A 22,548-nucleotide genomic window follows, 5' to 3' on the forward strand; every position below is an offset into this window, starting at 1 on the left:
AAATAAACTATTAAATGAACTTTTTTTAAATTTAAGGGAGCCAAATTATTGCCGAAATGTATGTAATATGATTTTAAATCTAGAAATTAAACTCCGTGACTTTTCATTTCCTTTTCAGTAATACTTTGGTCAGTTTAAATTTTAAGTAAACAATAAAATTTACGGCGGTTTCCCTCAAGGTTCCTAGTGAGGACAGATATACCCCCGCACCTCTGAGAAAAATTTTAAATATTCGGAGGGGGTTAGTTTCCATGTGTTAGTGTTTAGTCTTTGGTTAGGTTGTAATTGGCTCAGGGTAACCCCGAAGGATAAGGGAACCGCAGGTATAGGCTTAGCAGGATTAGGCATCAGGTAAAAACTACCTCCATATTTTGATTTACTTTAAAATAAGAGGGGGGGGGGGAACTTTGCTTGATAGGCACTGCAAGGGAAAACACCAGTTTTACTTTCTAAGGGTGTTGCTTCAATACAAGTATTTTGTCTATCAGAAGCACAGCAAAATATATTTTTGATGAAATGAGAACAATAGATTTGTTTCCAGAAATTATTACTTTACAGCATATTTAGTAAATTAAAAATGAACATGAACAATTAATTCTAATAAAACAAGGATGACAACATCCATAAAAGCGAAGCACTAAAACGGTAGGACAAACGGACATTAACACTTGAATAGTGTCAGAACTGAATAATCATAATATAAATGTATAAGAGTCAAAGCAAAATTGTAAGTAAATTTGTTGAAAAACTGCTTGATTCAGGATAATGTTTATGGACATACTTACATTTTTAGGACTTGATTATGGAGTTGCTTTGCTGATTACATTATACTTTGTTGTCCCAGGAATTAATATATCAAAAATCAGATCAATCGGATGATTAGATCACATAAAAATTTGTTGTTAAAAAAAGTAAAAAAAAATAACATGTTTAAAATGGACGTACGGACATTTTGGTGTTGATTATAGAGTTGCTACGCTTTCTAAATCGTACCTAACTACTAAAGGAATCACCATGCAAAATTTGAAATCGATAGGACAATTCTAACATGCCTAAATTAACAAAAAAAAGCTATCCGTTACGGACGTACGGACGGACGGACGTACGGACGGACCGACCCTAATTATAGAAAAGCTTCGCTTTTAAAAAGCACAGCAACAATTATCTAAAACATGTTTGGAATACTTATATATAGTGAATTGTTTTAGAGTTGAAAGTTTCGCTTTTTTATGTTATTATCCTTGTTTTGAAATAAAACATATTATAAGATACCATGTAAAGAAAACACGATATAGAAATCTTAAAATTGTTCAAATTTATTGTGTATATACTTTTTAACCCCTAATGATATAATATATATTTAGATTTTACAATGTAAATAAATACAAAGGACAATGGACGATAAATCAATCTTCTCCCTAATTTGTATATATGTATTAAATAGTGCTTTTTGTAATTGGTAAATAATAGGGGAATACAAGGTTGTAGATTAATTTAACCGTCATTGTCCTCTCTAAGCCTGGTACTTTCTTCTTGATAGGTTTGCTCTTGTTCACATTGTTGTTGCAGCGGTGTTTCCACTGTTGGCGGAGCCTAAACAAAATAAAATGAAGACGATTACCTCTGATTTGATTATATTTTTTTTCAAAATAAATTGTAATATGGCAATAATTCAAAACTGTCTGCCTCTCATAATCGTCTCTGCTATCTGTTTATTACACTAGTAATTAATCGTTCAACAACTTTGGGGACTTCTATTGAATTTTGATTGGTTGGCTCATTAAGTTGAGTGTCCAATGTTTCAACCACTAATTGTAATCTAAAGAAGGAACAATTTTGTGTAACATTATTAGTGATGTAGATCAACATTTCGGCCATTGTCTTATCCATGTAGATTCCTGAGTGGAGATTGAGTATTTTAAGATGAAATCTTGTAAGTTTGATAAACTGTTAAAAAACCAGAGGGTGTAACCATTATCGTTTAATCTAAAACTATCGGCTACGCCCATAGCATCTAGGGGTTAGAAAAAAGTCTAAAACCATAACATGGTCTATGTGAAGCATGTCTAAAAAAGAGAACCCAATCGTTTCAGCGGTTGGCGAGATCTTTTGCTACAGATAAAAAATATAATATTAGTATTTGATTCATAAACATTTTATAAAGAAGGTCTTATGCAACATAATTATCTTTTGTATGTAATATTAAACCATACACGAACCATTATAAACAAATAAGATTAAGATAAGATAAGATTTATTTTCCTCATAAAGGTACAACATATTTTTTAATTTAAATAATTTATACTGGTTACTATGTAGTTTGATGCATTGGTGTCTTGATATGCTTTGGTTTGTGTTTTTTACATAGTCGCAGGTTGATATAGTACCTTGCACGGGATTGAACACATCTCCACCTAGTTCATTTAATAGCAATACAAATATATGTTTTATTTTATTATTGAATCCCATGCGACATTGCACCAGTTGGATGGCGTAACCCTCTTAGGGTTGTTGAGCCTCTGGTAAACTTTGGCGCTTGCCAAGCCAGTGCAATGTCTGATAGACATAATGACATAATAAGGAATATAAATATAAATGACAAATTATATTCTACTGTGTGCAGCTATCCTCCTACCATTGGTCGCGACTTCTCCAAGTGTAAGTTTGGAACAATTAAGGGAACCAAAGCCTTCCTAAGAAGTCACTATTCCCGTCGTGATCCTTGGCAACCCTACTAGACACTTTTCCTTTTTAAACATCTATTTTAAAATCTAGTGTGAAAACTCCCATTGTGAATGGGGTGTATTCACACCTGACCCCAAGATAACGGCGCGTATTTCGGATAAACCAGCCAAAAACTCAGGAGCTATAGTATAAAAACACAGGAGCTATAGTATAAAAACAAGGTATATTGCTGGAAAAATCGCAAAAAATCGCAAAAAATCGCAAAAAATCGCAAAGAATCGCAAAAAATCGCAAAGAGTCGCAAAAAATCGCAAAAAATCGCAAAAAATTGCAAAATAAATGGTGTGTATGATGTGAGCGATATATAAAATGGGGGTATGAACAAGGAGTTGATGTATAGGTTCGATTCCTACGGAATCTGATTTTAGTTTTTTGAGTATGGGTAAAATTCCCAGTATGTATGGGTTCGATTCCTCCGGAATCTGATTTTGTTTTTTGAGGCTGGGATATAGTCCCAGAGTGTATATAATATGGGTTCGATTCCTCCGGAATCTGATTTTAGTGTTTTGAGTACTTTTCGTTGCAATCTTATTGCATACGTAGTTACAGACATGTAGTTTTTTCAATGTGCAGTGGAGAGACAATCATTGATAGCGTACGGAAAATAAATAGAATAAATAGAATATTAAGTAATTATTAGTTGAGAAAGTTTAATGTAGGGGACTGCACTGACAAGGTTAGGTTTGAGAGACGTTTTCAAAATAGGAGGTAAAAAGAGGGAAAAAAGGAAAAGAAAGGGGGAGGGAAGTTGGATTTAGAGACATATTTGACTTATTTGATGCGATAGGATAATATATGACTTTTAATTACTGTAAAGGTTTTGGAATACTTAATTAAGTAAATTTTAGTATAAGCTAAATTTATAAGGTAGACAACCGCTTAAGTGAAGAATAACAAAACAATAGTAATAAATAGTAATAAACGGTAAGGGGTTAAAATACTAATTACATAATTCTTTGATTCTTTAATTAGGCGCTAATTTGTGCTTATGGGGAGAATGGGAGCGGGGGAGAGGGGGGAGACGGAGGAACTAGGGGAGATAGGGGAAATCGTCTGTTGATGCTTAGGAATTTCGCGCGTTTCCGTTGCGGAAGGATTTAACAAGTGGGTAAAGAATAAAGAGGGGGGGGGGGGTGGTTGTTTTGATGCACGGTCAAGGGGGATGGTTTGATTTCTTAGGTCATATGAGAGATATGATTGGGGGATTAATTATTAATCTTAAAATGGTTTATAAAACACTTGAATATGACACAATTGGGGTATAAATAGGGGGTTATTTGACTTGAAATTCAATTGTTTTAAAATGTCCGACCAAGAAGAAGTTCAGATTATACAAGTTGAAGCGCCGGCAGTTCCAGCGGAAGAGGTGGAGGGAGTCCAAGGCGGCGGAGGTGCTGGTGTCCCAGAACCTCCTGTTATAGATTTATTTTCCAGCAGCGACGAGAACGAGAACGAGGGCGACGAGAACGACGACGAGAACGACGACCCCGTCATGCCCGCCGTCCAGGCCGCTTTGAATCGCGCCGCCATTCCCGACTTAGTCCCTCACCCCAGCGTAGATTTACGCGTTGTGGACCTCTGGTTCGCCCAGAGGCGCCGGGTGATGGACTTGCTTCACGATGGGGACCTCATCATGTTCCGGAGAATCCGCCATGCTGTGTGCGACGAGGAAGTGCTCAGGAACGTTCGTCGCAACTATGAGATTGTTGCTGCCCTGATTAGAGCGCTTCCTGTTATTACCAGGTCATTTCAAAGGAACATGGACATCCTGGCGCGGGTCAACCAGCAGGTTATAGCCCAGAGGGAGATCATCGACGAGCTCCAGGCACGAGAACCGATCTATGGACAATATGGGGTCTGGAGCGCTGATGAAATGGATTAAAAAGGTTGAGATTTTGGAAATTACAGAGCTGTCCAGTTGTCAATTAGTCATTTTATTATTTTGATGCAAACAAATAATAATAATAAATGTTGTCCTCAGAAATAAAATGTTTTTTAATAAGTTAGATAGTTCTTTAAAATATTATGTAAATTTATGGTCAAATATAAAAACATGTTGGTTGAAAGGAAAGATTAGATTCTAGGTTATTCGTGCGTTAAAATATTAAAAGATATAAAATAAAAATAAAATACATGAAGAGTAGGGGAAAAATTTGGTTTTAAACTGTTCGTGCGTTAAAACAATTATGGGCGGGGGGGGGGGGGGGTGAAAACATTGTTTGGTTAGTTATAAGTTATAAGTGCAGGTCCTACTTAGACTATCATTGAGACAGAGTTCACAAAAGTTAAAGGTTAATGTTAAGGCTAAGGCTAAGGCTACTCTACACTTTGGTTTGTAAATGCGGTTCCTACGGAACCTATGCCTGTAGATATGAAAATAAGGGGGGGGGGGGGGGAAGTCAGCTGTGTGATAAGATGAAAAATTGCCTAAAGAAAAACCGCATAAATAGAAACTGTATAAAGAAAATTTGTATAAAGAAAATTTGTGTAAAGAAAAACTGTATAAAGAAAAGAATTGCATAAAGAAAATTGCATAAAGAAAAACTTTCCTGCGTTTATTAAGAGGTTTAAGAAAAATTTTAAGATAATTTTAGTATTAAAGTTTTAATTTGTACATGTAAAAAAAAGTTTTTTAGAATTCAATTTTGTTTAGAAAGTGACTAAAACATTTTTTCTTAAAGAGATTTTTGTTTTCAATAGATTTTATTTCATTTGGTAGGCTGTTAAAAATAGTTGGAAATGCGTTTAAAGGGGCGTGCAGGAGGAAGTTTCTATTTACATTCGGTTCATAGGCAAAGTTGTTTCTGTTCCGCGTGCCATAAGTATGCCTATCTTGGATAAAGTTCCAAGTCCCATCAAAAATTCTAGGGTAATTTCCAAGTTTGTAGCTATGCATAAATTTGCACACATTAAATTCAATCAAAAGGTTAAATGGGAGGATATTGTTTTCTTTAAATAATTGCGCTGTATGCGCTCTATTGGGGAGGTTTTCAATTATCCTTAGGGCTTGTTTTTGCAATTTAATTATTGGTGTAAGTAAAAACATAGGGCAGGCGGTAAACAGAAGACAACAGTATTCGATATTCGACTTCACGTAGGAAGTGTAGAGTAGTCTCAAATGTTTCTTGTCTAAAATGTGCTTCATTACTTTCATGCTATAAATTATTTTGGATACTTTACTGTAAACTTTGTCTAGATGATATGAGAATTTCATTTTTTCATCAATAAGTACGCCTAAGTGTTTAATGCTTCCCTCATTGGTCCCGTTAACCAATTCCAACTTAGTAATCTTTGATTGGTCATTTTCATTGTGATTGTTCATATTAATAAATACTTCAAAGTTGGTTTTGGCTTCGAGCTCAGTGGGGGAAAGCACCTCTCGGGGGGAGGAGAATACCATACATTTGGTTTTGCGGGGGTGTATAAGTAAATTATTGGAGTTATACCATTGGGTCAGCTTGGGTATGAGGTCTTTTGCTAGATTAATTAATTGAATAATGTTTTGTTTTTCTAGAAAGCCTACGGCATCATCTGCAAAAAGGTTAATTAGGATTTCTTCACTGCAAGAAACAAGATCATTTATAAAAATAAGAAATAGAATTGGGCCCAAGACTGACCCTTGGAGTACTCCTATAATAATGAATTCGACTGTAGTGGAATATAAGCCTTTAAAAAATACACGCTGTTTTCTATTAGCATAATAGCTTTTGAACCAATTAAGTGTGACCCCTCTAATCCCTGAGTTCTCGAGTTTACTAAAGAGGATTTCCCTATCTATCATATCGAAACACTTCCTTATGTCCAAAAAAATGGCCATACAGGAAGTGTTCCGACTTAATGCTTGTGTAATCAAAGTACTTAAATTCAATAAATTATGATAGGTAGAAATCCCCTTTATAAAACCGAATTGACGCTCGCTAAAAAAAGATCTATCTTCGAGAAATGTGACCAAAGAGTCACAGATATGTTTTTCCAGGGGTTTCGAGAAATTATCTATTAAACTAATTCCTCGATGATTGTCTGCCTCGCTGAGTGACCCTGATTTATGAAGGACAATAATCTTTGAAGTTTTCATATTTTCAGGAAAGATGCCATTTTGAATTGATAAATTGTAAATGTGTGTAAGGGGAGTGGCTATGGTGTCAGCACAGCGAGACAGAACAAACATCGAGATATCGTTGATATCTGTGGAGCGCTTCAGTTTAATACTTCTAATGATATTAATAACTTTGAAAGGATACAAAGGTTCAATAAAAAGAGAATCTTGGCATGGGGGGGGGTAAGTATTCATAAAATCTTTTGGGTGTTTCAGGAATTTCAGGGGTTAAGGAGGAGCCGATTTGGCTAAAATAACGATTGAATTCATTGGCAATTTCTTGTTCATTTTCTATTTTGTTTGGCCCTATTTGGAGATAGGAACATTCAGAGGATATTTTATTGAAGCCTATTACTTCTTTTAAAGTTTTCCATAGTTTTTTCCCATCACCATTTGCATCCCTAATTTCCTTACGATAATAATCAGTTTTTGCTTTCCTGACCTGCCTATTATAATTGTTACGATAGACTTTATAAATTTGTTCGTTTTCTGGTGAAATGTTTTTTAAAAAATTCCTATGAAGAGAATCTCTATGTAATTTGCATCTAAGTAAGTGGTCTGACATGAAAGGCTGCTGGGGCTGGGTCCTCTTATTTTTACGTTTTTTTCTGACTGGACATTTTTCGTTAAAAAGTTTTAAGAAAGTTTTTTGAAAGTTATTATAGGCTAAGTTAACATCATCTTGGTTTAATACATTGTTCCAGTCAGTATGATATAAAGCATAGTTTAATGAATCAAAGTTTTCGTCGTTGAGTTCTCTTTTTTCAAAAAAATCAGGCAGTTTTGGCTTATTTACTTTGTCTATTCGAAATACATTTAAAATAGGCAGGTGGTCGGAAATTTGTGTTGTTAAGACAAATGAAGACATCAAATTTTGGATAAAGTTTCCTACGCCAAATAAATCTAAAAGAGTTGCTGAATGATTGGTAATTCTGGTTGCTCGTGTAATAGTATTAATAATTCCGTTAAATGAAAAAGCTTCAATTATTCTCATTGAATTACTATTGAGGTTATTTAGTTTAAATAAGTCAAAATTAAAATCACCGGTTATGAAATAAGGTAAATTCAATGCAGAAATTTTATCAATTAAATCAAGGAAAATTTCAAAGAACTCTTCAATTTCATCATTGGATTGGTTGGGAGGGCGATAACAATTTAATACACAAAATTTTGAATTTTTATATGTTAGTTTTAAGCAAATCGACTCGAGGATATTTTCTTTAAAACAGAATTTGTCAAACAGTTTGTCTACCTTATAATATTTGCTTACAAGAATGCCCACCCCTCCCCCCCTACTTTTTTTCCTAAGCTTTGTATACCAATCATAATTATTAATCCTATAATTATCCATATTTGCATCGTTATTAAGCCAAAGTTCTTGGAAGCAGAGTGCGTTTAAGTGTATTTCATTTGTAGAGAAAGAGTCTATTGTAGAGACGATATTGTCGAATTTAGAATGTAGAGACTGACAATTTAGACTAAATATTGAGAGAAGATTTTCATTAAAAGTTTTAATTTTCTGTATAACTCCTTGTTCATCCGAAAAAACGCAATTAATACCAAATTCATTTTCGAAATCGTTAAAGTAATCTCCGTATATAGGGCTCAAGAGGTTTAGGCTGGGGTTATCGTTAATACTACCGTTATCCTGATTAAGTTGTTCATTAGGGAGGTCGGTCGTTGTTGGGTTGATTCTGGAGCACTGCAGGAGGATTAGTTTTGACGTCTGGTATGGACTTCTGAAACACAGTAGTTATAAGTATACATATAAACAAAAATAATAGAGATATGTACAATAAAAAAGTTATCGCATGCGAAAAAATATCAAAGATATAGAAGATGTTAATATCTTTTGGGTTTAGTCTCGTGTGTTGGGGGTGGCAACACATATGTGAGGCTCATATAGTGAAATCCCCTTGCTCATTACTGGTGCAATAAAAATAAAAATATTTTTAATACGGAGGTCAGGATTAATCAATTCCATAATTACAATTTTAATTACTATCTCAAGCTATTACTGTTTTGGAAGACGTTATTTTAATCAGTTAATATTTTCATATATCTAGAAAATATGAAAGGAAAATATAAATATGTCCAAGAGAAATTATGCTTAGACAGTTGAGTATGGCAATAGAAGCAATAATAATAATAGTAAATAATAATAATAGTAAAAGTGGGTAGGTACCTAAAATAGGATGATACTTTTCCTTATTTAGATATTACCGGCTTGGATACGTTACGTTTGGGCTTTGCGTCTTTCGGCTCCTTGGTCTCCTTCGTTTTTGCTCTTGTAGCAATGGAATCCTCGAGTGTTGGGCTCTGGTCAATGATGACGGCTCGTGTCGGCTGTGTAGCAGAACTGGTGGCGGCTGTATCGGTGGCAGCTGTTGCGGCTGTAGCGGCGGCAGAGTCAGTGGTGGAGACGTTAGCAGTGGCTGTGGTAGCGGCAGTGGCTACGGCAGTGCTAGCGGTAGCGGTAGCGGCAGCGGCAGCAGGATTAAGATCTGGAACGTTTACTGTTGTGGCAGCAGTGGCTGCGTTAGTAGTAGTGGTTGCAGCAGTAGCAGTAGTGTCTCTGGTGGCATTTCCTTCGTCAATGACGATAATTGGTGGAAAGGCAACAGGATCGTTGATAGAGGGTGCTGATGTTGATGATGACGGTGGTGGTGGTGCTGTCGTTGTTGATGGATGCTGGTAAGGTAGCTGGAAGTCTTGTTCTGTCAATTCTTCTAGGTCCGAAAAAAAGGTTGATCTCTCGGCTGGGGGTAATCTGCTGAATTGTAAGACTGGTGGTGTGTCGAGTAAAAAGAGGTCTTGGCTTCCAGGTATTGGTTGTGACATTTCTTGCAGGTTCTTACCAAACGGGTTCTGGACTCCACCTACTTCCGGACTTCAGCTGAAATTGGACATGCTGTCCCGCAACTTTTGCACGTGATACCAAGTTCGTGGCGTATACAAAGGTCATCGTCTTGCGGTTTAAGTCGGTCATATCTTGCTTAACCTGCACAAATCTGTTGGGGTAGAATGGAACAGGAGAGACGTTGTTCTTGGCGTTGAATCGTTTGATGTCGGAGTTGTAGCGATCGAGTAAAGTTTTTTTATTGTTCATCCATGCGTCCAGGTAGCATCTTGATGTGAATCTGAATATGAAGGTGGGGATCTGGCCCTTTGAAAACGGGAGCATATGAGAGCGCTCGACGACATCGTTGAAATGGGTAGGGATATACTCGAGCTGGCCCCGCTTGGCAGCATCTTCTAGCGTCGGTCTGATAAGATTTCTGAAAATAATATACTCGGTTATATTTTCACGACTCCATGGCTGTTGAAAGTTGGTAACCCTGCAGGCCCAGTCCCTATCACGCTGTTCCCTTACCGAGTTTTGTAGCATTTGATACTTTATAAAATTCTCCCTAGACTGTTCAAATGTGAGTAAACGGTCTTTTTGAATATTTATAGTGTCCCTAATCGCTTTTTGTTCACTGTTTATGGTTTTGACGTCGGCGAATTTTTCGATTCCATTTAATGATTCCAATTTATTGTTAATATCAGTAACTTTCGAATTTAAAACATTTATTTCGTTTTTGTGGCTGGCGAAAGTATTATGAATGAGATTGTCTCTTACCTTGGCTGTTTTTTCATCATATTCACTAAATTTAGTGTCTAAAGTTTCGTTCAGATTCATTTTAAATTTTGCCCAATATTCTGGGTTGTCACACGCGTTGCAGGCCATGATGGAATGAGTATGGCGGAACTATTCTTGGTGAAAAACGTGGGGCAATTGACCAATGGTGTGGCGCGTACGATTGTCAGCCAATAGGGTTAGGGTTTGGTTTCTTTACAGCCAATCAGAGAATTGTACGTTTGCGGTACTAAGATTGTTGCCAGACCGACAAATTAAATTGGAATCGTAATTTTTCACTATTTAATGTCTTAAAAATGTTTTTTTAGCGATTAGTTAGGGTACATGTATATGCTAGTAAAAGAGCATTTTAATTATATAATTCACATGTTAACAATTAACCGATACGTTAACATTACACATTGCCAGGCCTAAATACGAGGTGCCCATCTGGCTACAGTGTCTTCCCCTTCCACATCTGCGGAGTGACCACGGGCAGTGGGGAAAGGGGGACCAGTTTGAGAGAGGGGGGGGTAGAATGAGCTAACACATTTAGGGCGGGGAGAGGACGAATGCTAGATACGTGTGCTCAGCCCGGCTCATGGAAAGAAAACGAAGTAGTGGGTTTCGTCGTATTTTCACAGTAGATTTTCTCCTATTTCTGTCTGTACGGGGTAATCATTAACACTTACCTAACCTAACCTAAAATAACCTTACAAAAGCTACTGTGAAAAAATGACGAAACCCACTACTTTGTTTTCTTTACATAATCCTAAAAAGGATAACTGACCAAATCAATCTACAACTCTTTCTTTCCACAATATACACCACCTACAACATCAAGAACCTAACATATAAGAATTTGAATAAGTTTATTCTATACTTCATTGTCATATCCCTAGTTCTTAGTCTTCAAAATAACCAACTGACAACAAAATTCAAATAATTATCTTAAATTTCATAATCATGAAACAATTTTCTTCTCTTAAGTATTAAAAAAAGTTTTTGATTATTATTTTTTCATACAACAATAACTAAAAATTTCTTGCTTTAAGTCTGTTTTATGGAAGTAGAGATGGGTCGACCCATCAATTTAAATTTTATTTCTTTTACACGAAAGAACAAAAAAAATATTTCCTAAGTTACATTACTAATTTTACCAAAATTATTTTTAGTAATTTTTACTCTTCATATTTCATACATGAAGAAATATCTTTTTTTAAAACCATATGTTTGTCTTAGAGTTGAATGCACTTATTTTGAGTATTTATGCAAAATAAATAAGGACAATAATATCCATGCTAGTGCAGTAACCACAACTATTATAATTTTTCATGATAACTAGATAACTAAGGGAAGCCAAATCTCTGCTTTTCTGTTAAACACACGTGGTATTAGAATAATTAACACCCAACAGACAACCTACTCTTTCATTGTACGACCTATGTCTGGAAGTCCCAACTGTCCATGGTAATGAGATGAAGGCCAAGGCATATCCTCAAAATAATAATGCCATGCACCTGACATAGAAGCAATAGGAAACATTTTTAACGTCTTTAGTTATGACGTGGTGTTAAGCCGAGATTCGAATTTATCACCTCCCCCATGACGACGAGCGGATGCACTATGCATTGAGTCACGGCCTCGGTTTTTTTTTCATTTTTATATTAATATTCAGTATGTTAAAAAAGGATACTTACTGAAATGCTTTGCACCTTGACAAAATTGTATAATTTATTTTGTGATATGGAATTGCAACCTGCTAAACCACTCCATAAATTATGTGCGTTCAAATTAAGAAGACCTTGCATAAAATGCAGAAATGGCAGAATAATATATTTTAGGTTATATTATGATTTATCTAATCCACAAATAAAGTATAACCAACATGCGAAATAACTCAAAGTTTAGTTTCTATTGTTGTAAATCATATTGTTTAGGATGGTTCATATAAAGAAAAAGATAATATGCCAAAAAAAATATCAATTTTATCATTACATCAAGTTTTTCTTCGAATGAACTATCCATTGTTCCTGATTGAATTTTCTCCTCTGACAAAAACGAACCCCACAAATAGCAATAGATACATTATTACTTTGATCTTACACCAGTTTATTATGTACTCTAAAAACTTGTAAAATAGGATCTTCCCCGGCCCCTTTGCCCCTCACTCCATTTACACTGGATGAACGAACTGACCAATAAATAGCTACCTAAATTGATGACAATTTTCTCCTTTTCATAATATCTGCGTAGTTTCTACATCCATTCAAATAGCCAATATCAAACCGTTTTGGACCCCGATGCTATCTTTCTACCAGATATCCTTGTTGTGTACAGCTCCCTCCCTGGATTTACAAATTCAACCCAATTTTTTTACCTGGAGAGGAACGGATAAAGTTGCAATGAGAAACTTTGCCTGGTCTTGGAATAGTCTAGAAAAATAAATTGCATTAAGACTTGATATTTAAAAGTGTCAAGACCTTTTGACGTAGTGCAGCTACACTAAAAAGTTAATTTGACTGTCATTCATAGACTGCAAATGGACATTCAATCAATTTATTTTAAAAATGGGGGAAGGGGGTTTCCTAGATTTGCACATAACTGTTGCCTGTTTATCAATCAGGTTTTTAAATATTTAGGGAGATGTAAAGCGTAAGGTAATTTAAAAAGTTAAATGCACCATTCCCAAACTTTAACATTGACGCTCCCATCAAATTCCACCTCCCTACGCCCATTTTCTTAAAACGGAGTAAAAAGTCAAAAAAGAGAAAAGCTACTGTAAAAATACGACGAAACCCTTTACTCCGTTTTCTTTCAATGGTCCAAAATAAGTTTATTTTTACTTTCTAGCATTGTCAGCATCCACTCTTGTTCTCTCTCTTCTCTTCTGGTTCACCTCGTTCCTCCACAACCTAAGATGATTTTAAAGACAGATTTTCGCGAATATTAAAATGAAAAGTTATAAGATTGAAAACAGTTTTATTAGACCCGAGAGGCAGAGGTCCAAGGCTATCAAAACTGGTTTTAGTTTCATGATTTTCATTTTTGAATTCGAAGAAACTTGTCAGTTATACGTTGCTATACATGTTTTTTTTAGAATAGATGAGCAGTTCTAATCCAGCGCATATTGATCGGTTTCGAGGCCATACTGTAAAATAAATTGTCTGTTTAGATTAGAAAGTTGTTAAATGATAGAATTTTTTTCCAATATGTGGTCTAAGATTGTTCGAATTTCGTATTAGGACTAAACATCTATTGACAATTTTTTTTAGTGTACTGTTTGACTTTATACCTGTTTTTATAGAAGCCAGCAAAGCTATTGACAACTATTGGAATGGGTAAAGTGAGTGTGAAAACTCCAACAACTGCACAAAAACCTCCAACCACTTTTCCGAACAGGGTCTATAAAAAAATGTTTTTAGTTGAAACTTATCTACAAATAAATCTTAAATAAGGGGGTGTTGTTTTTCGTATGTTTGTTTTCCTTTAGGACAGGTAATGTTAGAGAACTGGAAAGTCCCGTAGGGTTAGGGTTATAGCCTCCAGAGGCACAGGTAAAAACCATTTATCTTAAAAATAATGGAGGGGGATACTTGTGAAAGCACCTGCTGTTCAGATTTGGTTTTCATGTCTCTATCATATTATTCTACCTTAGTGACTCGATACTAAATATATTCTTAAAGTTATATGTTATTTATATATTTTTATGGTTCTAGCAATACTTGTTTTACTTTTATGTCTAACTAGAAGGCTGCACCTCAAGTTTTTTGGAGGATAATATCCATCCACCCTGTATTTTTTTTATATTCTGTAAGAATTTTCTGTAGTTTCAGCGCTTAACGCAATCTTACAGGGCGATCAGAAATCCTGACACTTTAATATTATAAAGTTTACTTATACTTAATACTTTATTATTTGTATGTTTCTGCATCTTGATTATCTAATTCAATTACAAAATAAAATTTATTATAATATATATCCTTTAATGGTGTTTGGAAATAATAAAACTGAAACAGACAAACTGATTTTTCCCATAAAATTTCTCATAAAAAATTGTAATCATCAGACAAATATAAAATGTATTAAGAACTTTTTGATCAATTAATATAAAAATTACTCAAGGATATCAAATTACATTAATCAAAAGTAAGTTTTATACATACATATGACTAAACTTAAAAGTTAAGGCTTTTAGAACCATCTACAATGCTCATCCTTATATAAAAGTATCCACAAGTGTCAATTGAAGTCTCTAGGGGCGTAACCGCTTGTTAGAAATTTTATTTATCCTTTTTTTCAATTTTTGTAAAGTAAATTATGAAATGAAAGAAATATAATGATATTTAACATTGAGCTTCTGTCAAGGTTATCATAATAAAATCAAATAAACATTAACTTCTTAATTCGATCAAATGAAGTATAAATCATTAATAGTTCTTAATTTTTTGACCTTTTACTTTTTATTCTTAATGTTGAAAACTATTTTTATTAATGGATTTATTATTACTTGAATCTTACACCAGATTATCATGTACTCAAATACAGTAAAACTAGTAGCTGGCTAAAATGACTAACTTTAAGCTTTATTGAACCCGGCAATTATCTTTCTGAAAATACAGCAAATTTTGTAAATTTTAGAAGAGTTAATAGTGGTTATTACTTACTGTAGGATTTACATCATATCCAACTGTTGTTATTGTCATTAAACTCCACCAAAAACATTCTAAAAGTAAAAATCCTCTACAAATATTTTGTAATTATGCAAACAGATATTAAATAGATATTACTAACCCTTTACTTTTTGTCTGTCCGTCCTAAATGGATTGCTTTAGCGTTAATTTAGGCATGTTAGAATTGCTCTATCGATTTTAAACTTTGTATGATGATTCCAGAAGTAGTTAGGTACAATTTAGAAAGCTTATCCCATTTCAAACATGTTGATTTTTAATTTTTTTAACAACAATTTTATATGTGAAATAATTATTCTATTCATATGATTTTTGGAATACTGATTCCTATGACAACAAAGTATGATATTATAAGCGAAACATATCTATAATCATGTCCTAAAATTGCAAGTATGTCCTTAAACAGTATCCTGGATTTAAGCAGTTTTGCAAAACATTTACTTACAATTTTGTTTCGACTCATACATTTATATAATAAGCTTATTCATTTCTAAAATTCTACAAGTGTTAATGTTTGTTTGACCTACCATTCTAAAGCTTTTATTCTATGGATGGTGTTATCCTTTTTTATGATACATGGTCCTATTGAGCTTATTCTTGAAATTCTCATAAATACTCTAGTAATATTAATTTACCTATGTAAGTCCAAGTATTATTACTCTTATCCAAAAGATTTGTGTTTGGTATGAATTTTTCATATGTTCCAAATTCCTGTTCCCCAAGATAAACCAGGCTTGAAAATATCATAATGGCTACACCTTAAACATAACAGGTTTTTATTAGTAAAGGTATTTTACACAAGTATTAATTATTGTTAATTTTTGTTGCAGCTACGACCCCAATAGGCCTGTTGGGGCACTTGATAGAAGAAGGTAGGGGAGGATTGTTGTTTTCTACTTCTCAACTTTCAATTTCAATTTTAAAGAGAAATCTTTAAAAAATATCCATTCCTGAGATCTATAAAGGCATTAGTGTAAAGGAGAACCATATCGCTTAAGCGTTAGACTAGATCCTTCGCTAGACACAAACTGATAGACACCCTGCTACTTTTATATAAGGATTGGTTGGCTCCATTTATAGAAAAGATACTCACTTCTTTTTAGGCACAAAATAAGGACATAAATATTAAAATCTTTTTAAAAAATAACACATCTCAAATATTTATAAATCAAGGTTGAGAGATTTTTTACCAAAAGAAATCACACAACCTCGCATTGTTATTTTCTCACCTACAATATGAAGCAGAAGACCAAGCTCTTGGTACGCTTGTTGTAGAGTATATAATAAGGACTGAAAATAGATTTATTTCAATATAATTAATGGAATAAGTTTGCTTTAAAGTTAGAAGAATTTTTATAATTGATTTTTATACAGGCAATATATATTAAATAACAAAAAATAGAAAAAAGAATCTATAAATCCAAAAGAGAGTAAGGTAACATGTTCAAATACATTAAAGACGCCTATATGCAAGTAAAAGGTGTCCAGACGTAATCGTTTTTAGCTTCTTTAGTTTTATAATGTTAATAAATTCCTGAAGACCAGCAAAATGTCTGAAGAGCTTGTAGATTCTCAACATCCTCATGACCTTAAAAATGGTAATATTTTATTAGACTTAAGAACATCTAAGCAATACCCCCCTCAATTTTTACAAAACAAAACTAGGGGTACAGTCCCTTTCGTGGCAACGCCTCCTAAGGGGCGTTTCGTCGAATTTTCACAGTAGTTTTTAATAGGTTATTTTAGTTTAGGTTAGGTTAAATTAGGTTATATTAAGTTATGTTAAGTGATTGCCCCGCTGGGTTAGGCATTTGGCCCCGCAGGGTTTGAGCTCTCTCAGGGGCTAGAAATAGTGGAAAAGTTACTGTTAAGAGGCGTTGCCACGAAAGAGACTAAACCTAAAACTAGTTTCCTCCTCCCATCCATAACAAATTACCCCCAAGTTGGAAGTACTAAAGGCACCCACCCCCACCTACTCGAGGGGTGCACAAAGAATGGATAAGAAAAAATACTGTTGTTATATTATTGGATGTATTCCTCAACAAATATTCATATATAAACAATAAACACTCATATAAACACTCCCTAATTTTGTTAAATTCGGAAATAATGGATGAGATATCGTTCCAGCCTATACTCTCTTGGGGAAAAATATTCATTCCTTGCCATGGCATTTATTAGAAATGTTACATTTATATGCATGTTATGCATTACCTTTAACAATCTAAGTATTTTGCCAGCCTTGCCAATAATTTCATAATCCTCTAGCTCCTCCAGGATAATGGCCAGGTAGAACGGGATCAGAGTGGACAGGTCCACCAGGTTCATCGGGTCTATCACAAACTTTTTCTTCACAGGACTTATTAACAGCCTAGTATATATTTACATTTAAAAATCTAGGTACATAAAGGCATTTTTTATTAGATATGAATTATGATATAATCATTCAATAAGAAACTTATTTGACATACATATATCTAAAATCTTATTTCAAAATTAGTTTTCTATCTATTTGGTAAAAATTCAAATAAATTCCACTCGATATGATTTCTGAATTACAATAAAAATATTAGTAAGATATGGTTTTATAAAAATTGTCCCCGAAAATGGAAATAAAAATCTTGGCATAAACTATAACCCATACTAAAAAATGTATATATATTCTAATTTTGTGAAGAAAATTATCAAAATGTTACTTTATTTTTCCAACATCTTACTTTATCAACCTAGCGGCTACGCCCCTAGAGGCCTCTGGTAAACCTTGAAGGGGGGAAGGAGTTACCCACTCCATTTTAAATTTTATCTTTTTTTAATGTAAAAAAACTTGGGGTGTTATTTTTTCTAGTGGCGATTTCTCTTGGGAGGGTGGTGGTACCCTCCCCAAAAATAGTTTAAAAACCATCCCAGGACTTATGAGAAGCTACACTGTAAAGGAGAACCATATCGGTTCAGCAGTTAGCGAGATCCTTCGGAACAGACAGACAAACACACAGACAGAGAACCTCTTACTCAAAAAAATGTTATACTAACCTGAGTAGATATTCGAGAGTGAAATATATAATCACAACAATATCAATAATATCCAAAGCAGCTACAAAGTTTGGATACTCGCTTTTAGCGTCCTCTTGAAATTCCTAAACAAATTAAGTTGCTATTTTTATATTTTATGCGCTTGCATACTATGTAAAACAAGGATGACTACATTCATAAGAAAAGAAGCACCAAAATTTTTTTATATCGCATTGGAATACAACCAAGTGATTAAAAGAGCATATTTAGATCAAAAATAAATTTGTTTAAAAATATCACGGAACCTTTCACATGTTTTCTAATTATTGAATTATTTAATGTAACTGAATCTTTGTAATTGTATATTAACAGATCATAACTTAAATAAAGGTATTGCTTTCAAATTATTTATGATACCTCAAAAGTAGACATGACAAATGTAAATGTAGAAATGAAGACAACAGACAGAGAAAATATGGCAAAAAATTGAGCAGCACTACTCTTCTCTGGGTACTCCATGGTGTCCCATAACCAGCTTCTAAAATATATAAGAAATTACCAGTAACACTCTTTATCAACACTACATGCTGTTGATAAATCATCTTATAAAATAAAAATTATACATACTATTCTTTTTATGTTTTCTATGGTGTCTAAAAACCAACTAACAAATAAACATTGTTGACAATATCAATAATTGGCGTAGCACAAAAAGTTTTGGAAGGGATTACAAAAAAAATCTGCCGTCAATCACATATCGTTACAAACTAGACTGACGGACGGAGACACCGTGAATTATAGAGTAGAAATGCTACAAAAAAATGATCATCAGATTTAAGCTAGCTTTGTTCATAGAGTTACTTTCAAAAAAGTTTTGCAAGATCTGTAACCATCAGGACAATTCCATCAGCCAGTCTAATAATAGTACCTAACATATTCCCTATCTATACCTTATTTGGCCTAGAGTAGAGTCACCAAAATCTTCTTCAAGGGCCAGAGCAATTTCTTTCTCCTTTTCAATTCTATCGCCGTCCTTCTCTTGGACACATGTCTCAATATCCGGATAATACTAGAGGAAACAATTGATGTTTTTAGATTTAAACTATCCTCTCAATTGACATTATTTTCCTTGTTTTTGATAAAACGTATAATTACTAAAATAGAATAATTTAATTTCGAATCTTAGCTTCGACTAAGTGTTTTATTGTAGTAATAAAAATATTTGAGAAACCAATTGAGACTTGTATATGCTTTCCTGAAATGTAGTAATTGATCCGTACAGCAGTTAAGGAGATCTTAATGGACAGACAAAAAATATAACTAAAGGATGTGCAAAAAGAATGCGGACATTTTAAAAATTGAAATTGCGCGGCTTGTGTTAATAGTAGAAAAATACTACGCATACCGTTAGAACCGCTAAGAATTCTATTTTTAGGAAATATAAAAATTCCTGTGAAACGCATAATTTAGGAGCAACATGTTAAAATGTCCCAACTGACTTAAAACTTGACTTGCGAGTAAATTTTGGGACATTTTACCATCTGGCTCCTAGATTATTTGTAGCATAGAGACCGTTCTTATATTTCCAAAAAATACAGTTCATAGCGAGTCTAACGGTATGCGTAACATTTTTCGGGTATAGTCCTTTCCACGACATCCCTCCATAAGGGGCGATTAGTCGTATTTTTAAAATGGCTTTTTATAGGTTATTTTAGGTTAGGTTAGGTTATATTGTGTTAGGTGATTGCCCCACAGGGTTAGGTAATTGGCCCCGCAGTGTTAGAGCCCCCCGCAGGGGCTAGAAATAGGAGAAAAGCTACTGTGAAAAATACGAAGAATCGCCCCTTATGGAGGGATGTCGTGGAAAGGACTATACCCCATTTTTCTACTATTAACACAAGCCGCGCAATTTGAAATTAAAAATGTAGGCATCTCTTTTTGCAAAATATCTTCTCTAATTTTTAGTTATATTTTAAAATTTACTCGCAAGTCAAGTTTTACATCAGTTGGGACATTTTAACACGTAGCTCCATAACTATACGTAGCAGAGAAATCGTTTTTATATTTCCAAAAAATACACTTCTTAGCGGTTCTAACAATATGTGTAAAACAAGCCGCGCAATTTCAATTTTAAAAATGTCCGCATTTTTTTGCACACCCTTTATTTTATATTTTAAATACCACCGAAAAATAAAACTGTGTTCTTAACTTGTTATATACCTAAATCTTCTTTTATTACTTGTTATTTTTTCGCTTTTTGGACATACTTGTCCATGTTTTCTAATAAAGTAAAAGTTCACCTTAAGAGCACAACAAGGTTCCATAATTAGTTCATCTATCTCCCAATACTCTAGTGTTGCTCTATTATTTTCAAATATTAAACTATAGAACATAATACAAAAATACACAAGGATTAATTTTCAGGGCTCAGCAGCCATGATTCAGCCGCCACTACGCCTCAAATTCGAACCGTTTGGATGCTCTTTAAAAATGGAATTGTCATATTTGGGTCAAGTTTTTTTAGCCTCGAGGTCCTGGAGGCACCGGCTAAAAAAACTGGTTTTAATCTTATGATTGTACATTTCTATATTCGTAGAAAACTGGATATAATACGATGCTAGACATAGTTTTTTCGTATTCATGAGAACCGGTTCCTATCCACCGGATTCAAATGAATACGAGAAAAGTGTTTACCTTATTACCAGAGCACATGCGTTTGCACCTACATTAAAAATTTTAAAATAGTAAAATTTTCAACTAAATTTTTTGTTATTTTACAGTAAAAAGTGAAGTTAAACTTTGCCATTAACTGTCAAATTTTGTGCTGATGGCTGAATTATACAAATATTTTGTGATATTTAATATTATTCTTTAATGAGTTTTTGTCTTTTAATTAACATACTTAAAAAGTAATTTATGTGAAATTACAAAACAAAGTTGTAAGGCGTAAAAAGGATGAATGAAAATCTACACTGTAATATTTGTGCAGTTTTGGAAAAATATTTTGAAATATGTTATAAACAATTATAAAAATATATCACGGTTTTCCTCAAAGTACCTTGACGAGCACTGGCATCCAAGCCCCTCCCCAACACCCAACCCCGTATTTTTTTTAATAAATTGAAATAAGGGGAGGGGGGGTTCGTATATTTTTTTATTAAGTAAGGTCAGTTTAGGATAGGTTATATTTGGTACTGGGTAGCCGCGCAGGGGTAGAGCACTGCTTGGATAAAAATATATATATCCCTTCCTTATTTTCATCTTATTACAAAAAAATAAAGGAGGGGGTTTCAATGCTCGAAAGGAACTTTGTCGGAAAACACAAGAGCTGAATTCTTAAAAAACTTTTGCCTCACTAAAATCAGTGAGGCTCGCAAAAATTTTAGAGGGAATAATTTTGCCTCACTAAAATTTTAGTGAGGCAAACTGATTTTAGTGAGGAAAGCTGATTTTAGTGAGGCAAAAGTTTTTTTAAGAATTCACCTGAGGAAAATACAAGTATTTTAACTTGCCCACATTACCTATGAAACCTAAAATAATCAATTTTGTAAATACGCTGAGAATTTAGATGTAGAACTCACAATTATTTTTTTAAAAAGTTTGCTTTGTTCGTTTTATATCAAATTGAATGAATTTTATTTTTAAATTAACCAACTTACCTTCAGGGAGGTGAAAATGTCCAGTTCTGTACATGTCTAAAACTGCTGAAAATCCTACAGGATTTCTGAAACAAAAGACATCCGTCTAATATACATAATCTATAATACAAAGTAGAACGATGTCTGTCTGTTTGTTTGTCTGTCTGTCTGTCTGTCTGTCTGTCTGTCTGTCTGTTTGTTTGTTTGTTTGTCTGTTTGTTTGTCTGTTTGTTTGTATGTTTGTTTGTCTGTCTGTTTGTTTGTAGCGAAGGATCTCGCTAACCGCAGAACCAATCGGGTTCTCCTTAATCGGGTTCTTTCGTAAAGGATAGCTATTATCATTATTTTAAGCATTTTAGAATTATCCTATCGATTTCAAACTTTAAATGATGATTGTTATAGCAGTAACTTAGTAAGGTACGATTTTGATGGCGTGTCAACTCTAAAATCGTTAACAGAAAAGCATGTTGAATTTAAATTTTTGACTTAGAGAACATATCATTTTGCAATGACTTGACTTACCTGTCAAAAAAGTACTCGGCCGGGTTGCCAGGAGTATATTCATCACACAGGCCGAGAATCTCATCCAGGTTGTCACTACCAATCATTTTACCTAACCTGAGAATCCTCATGTTGATTGAATTTAATTTTTTATTAAATCATATTTTTTTTTAATTTTTCTGTCATTTTTTAATAAGAAAAGTCACAATTAATTATTTTAAACAAATAGCATAGAACCTGGACGACAGG

At 33.9% G+C, this 22,548-nt stretch overlaps 1 protein-coding gene across 1 annotated transcript; it reads right to left on the reverse strand.

Annotated features, from left to right (window-relative positions):
* Positions 1–1,140: 1,140 nt before the first annotated feature.
* LOC145312906 (potassium voltage-gated channel subfamily B member 2-like) lies at positions 1,141–22,413 on the reverse strand. The gene is made up of 16 exons (XM_080152151.1): positions 22,321–22,413; positions 21,820–21,884; positions 20,855–20,882; positions 20,461–20,521; positions 19,111–19,229; positions 18,578–18,698; positions 18,182–18,285; positions 17,366–17,522; positions 16,686–16,739; positions 16,381–16,441; positions 15,787–15,909; positions 15,128–15,186; positions 13,756–13,865; positions 13,307–13,375; positions 12,841–12,895; positions 1,141–1,593 (listed from the first exon to the last, which is right to left on the reverse strand). The coding sequence occupies exons 1-16, from the start codon at positions 22,404–22,406 to the stop codon at positions 1,495–1,497; spliced, it is 1,371 nt and encodes a 456-aa protein (XP_080008277.1). The 5' UTR covers positions 22,407–22,413; the 3' UTR covers positions 1,141–1,494.
* Between the last annotated feature and the right edge of the window lie 135 nt (positions 22,414–22,548).

Source organism: Acartia tonsa, chromosome 1 (assembly GCF_053477335.1).
Source record: "Acartia tonsa isolate MP-2025a chromosome 1, ASM5347733v1, whole genome shotgun sequence".
Classification (NCBI taxonomy): domain Eukaryota; kingdom Metazoa; phylum Arthropoda; class Copepoda; order Calanoida; family Acartiidae; genus Acartia; species Acartia tonsa.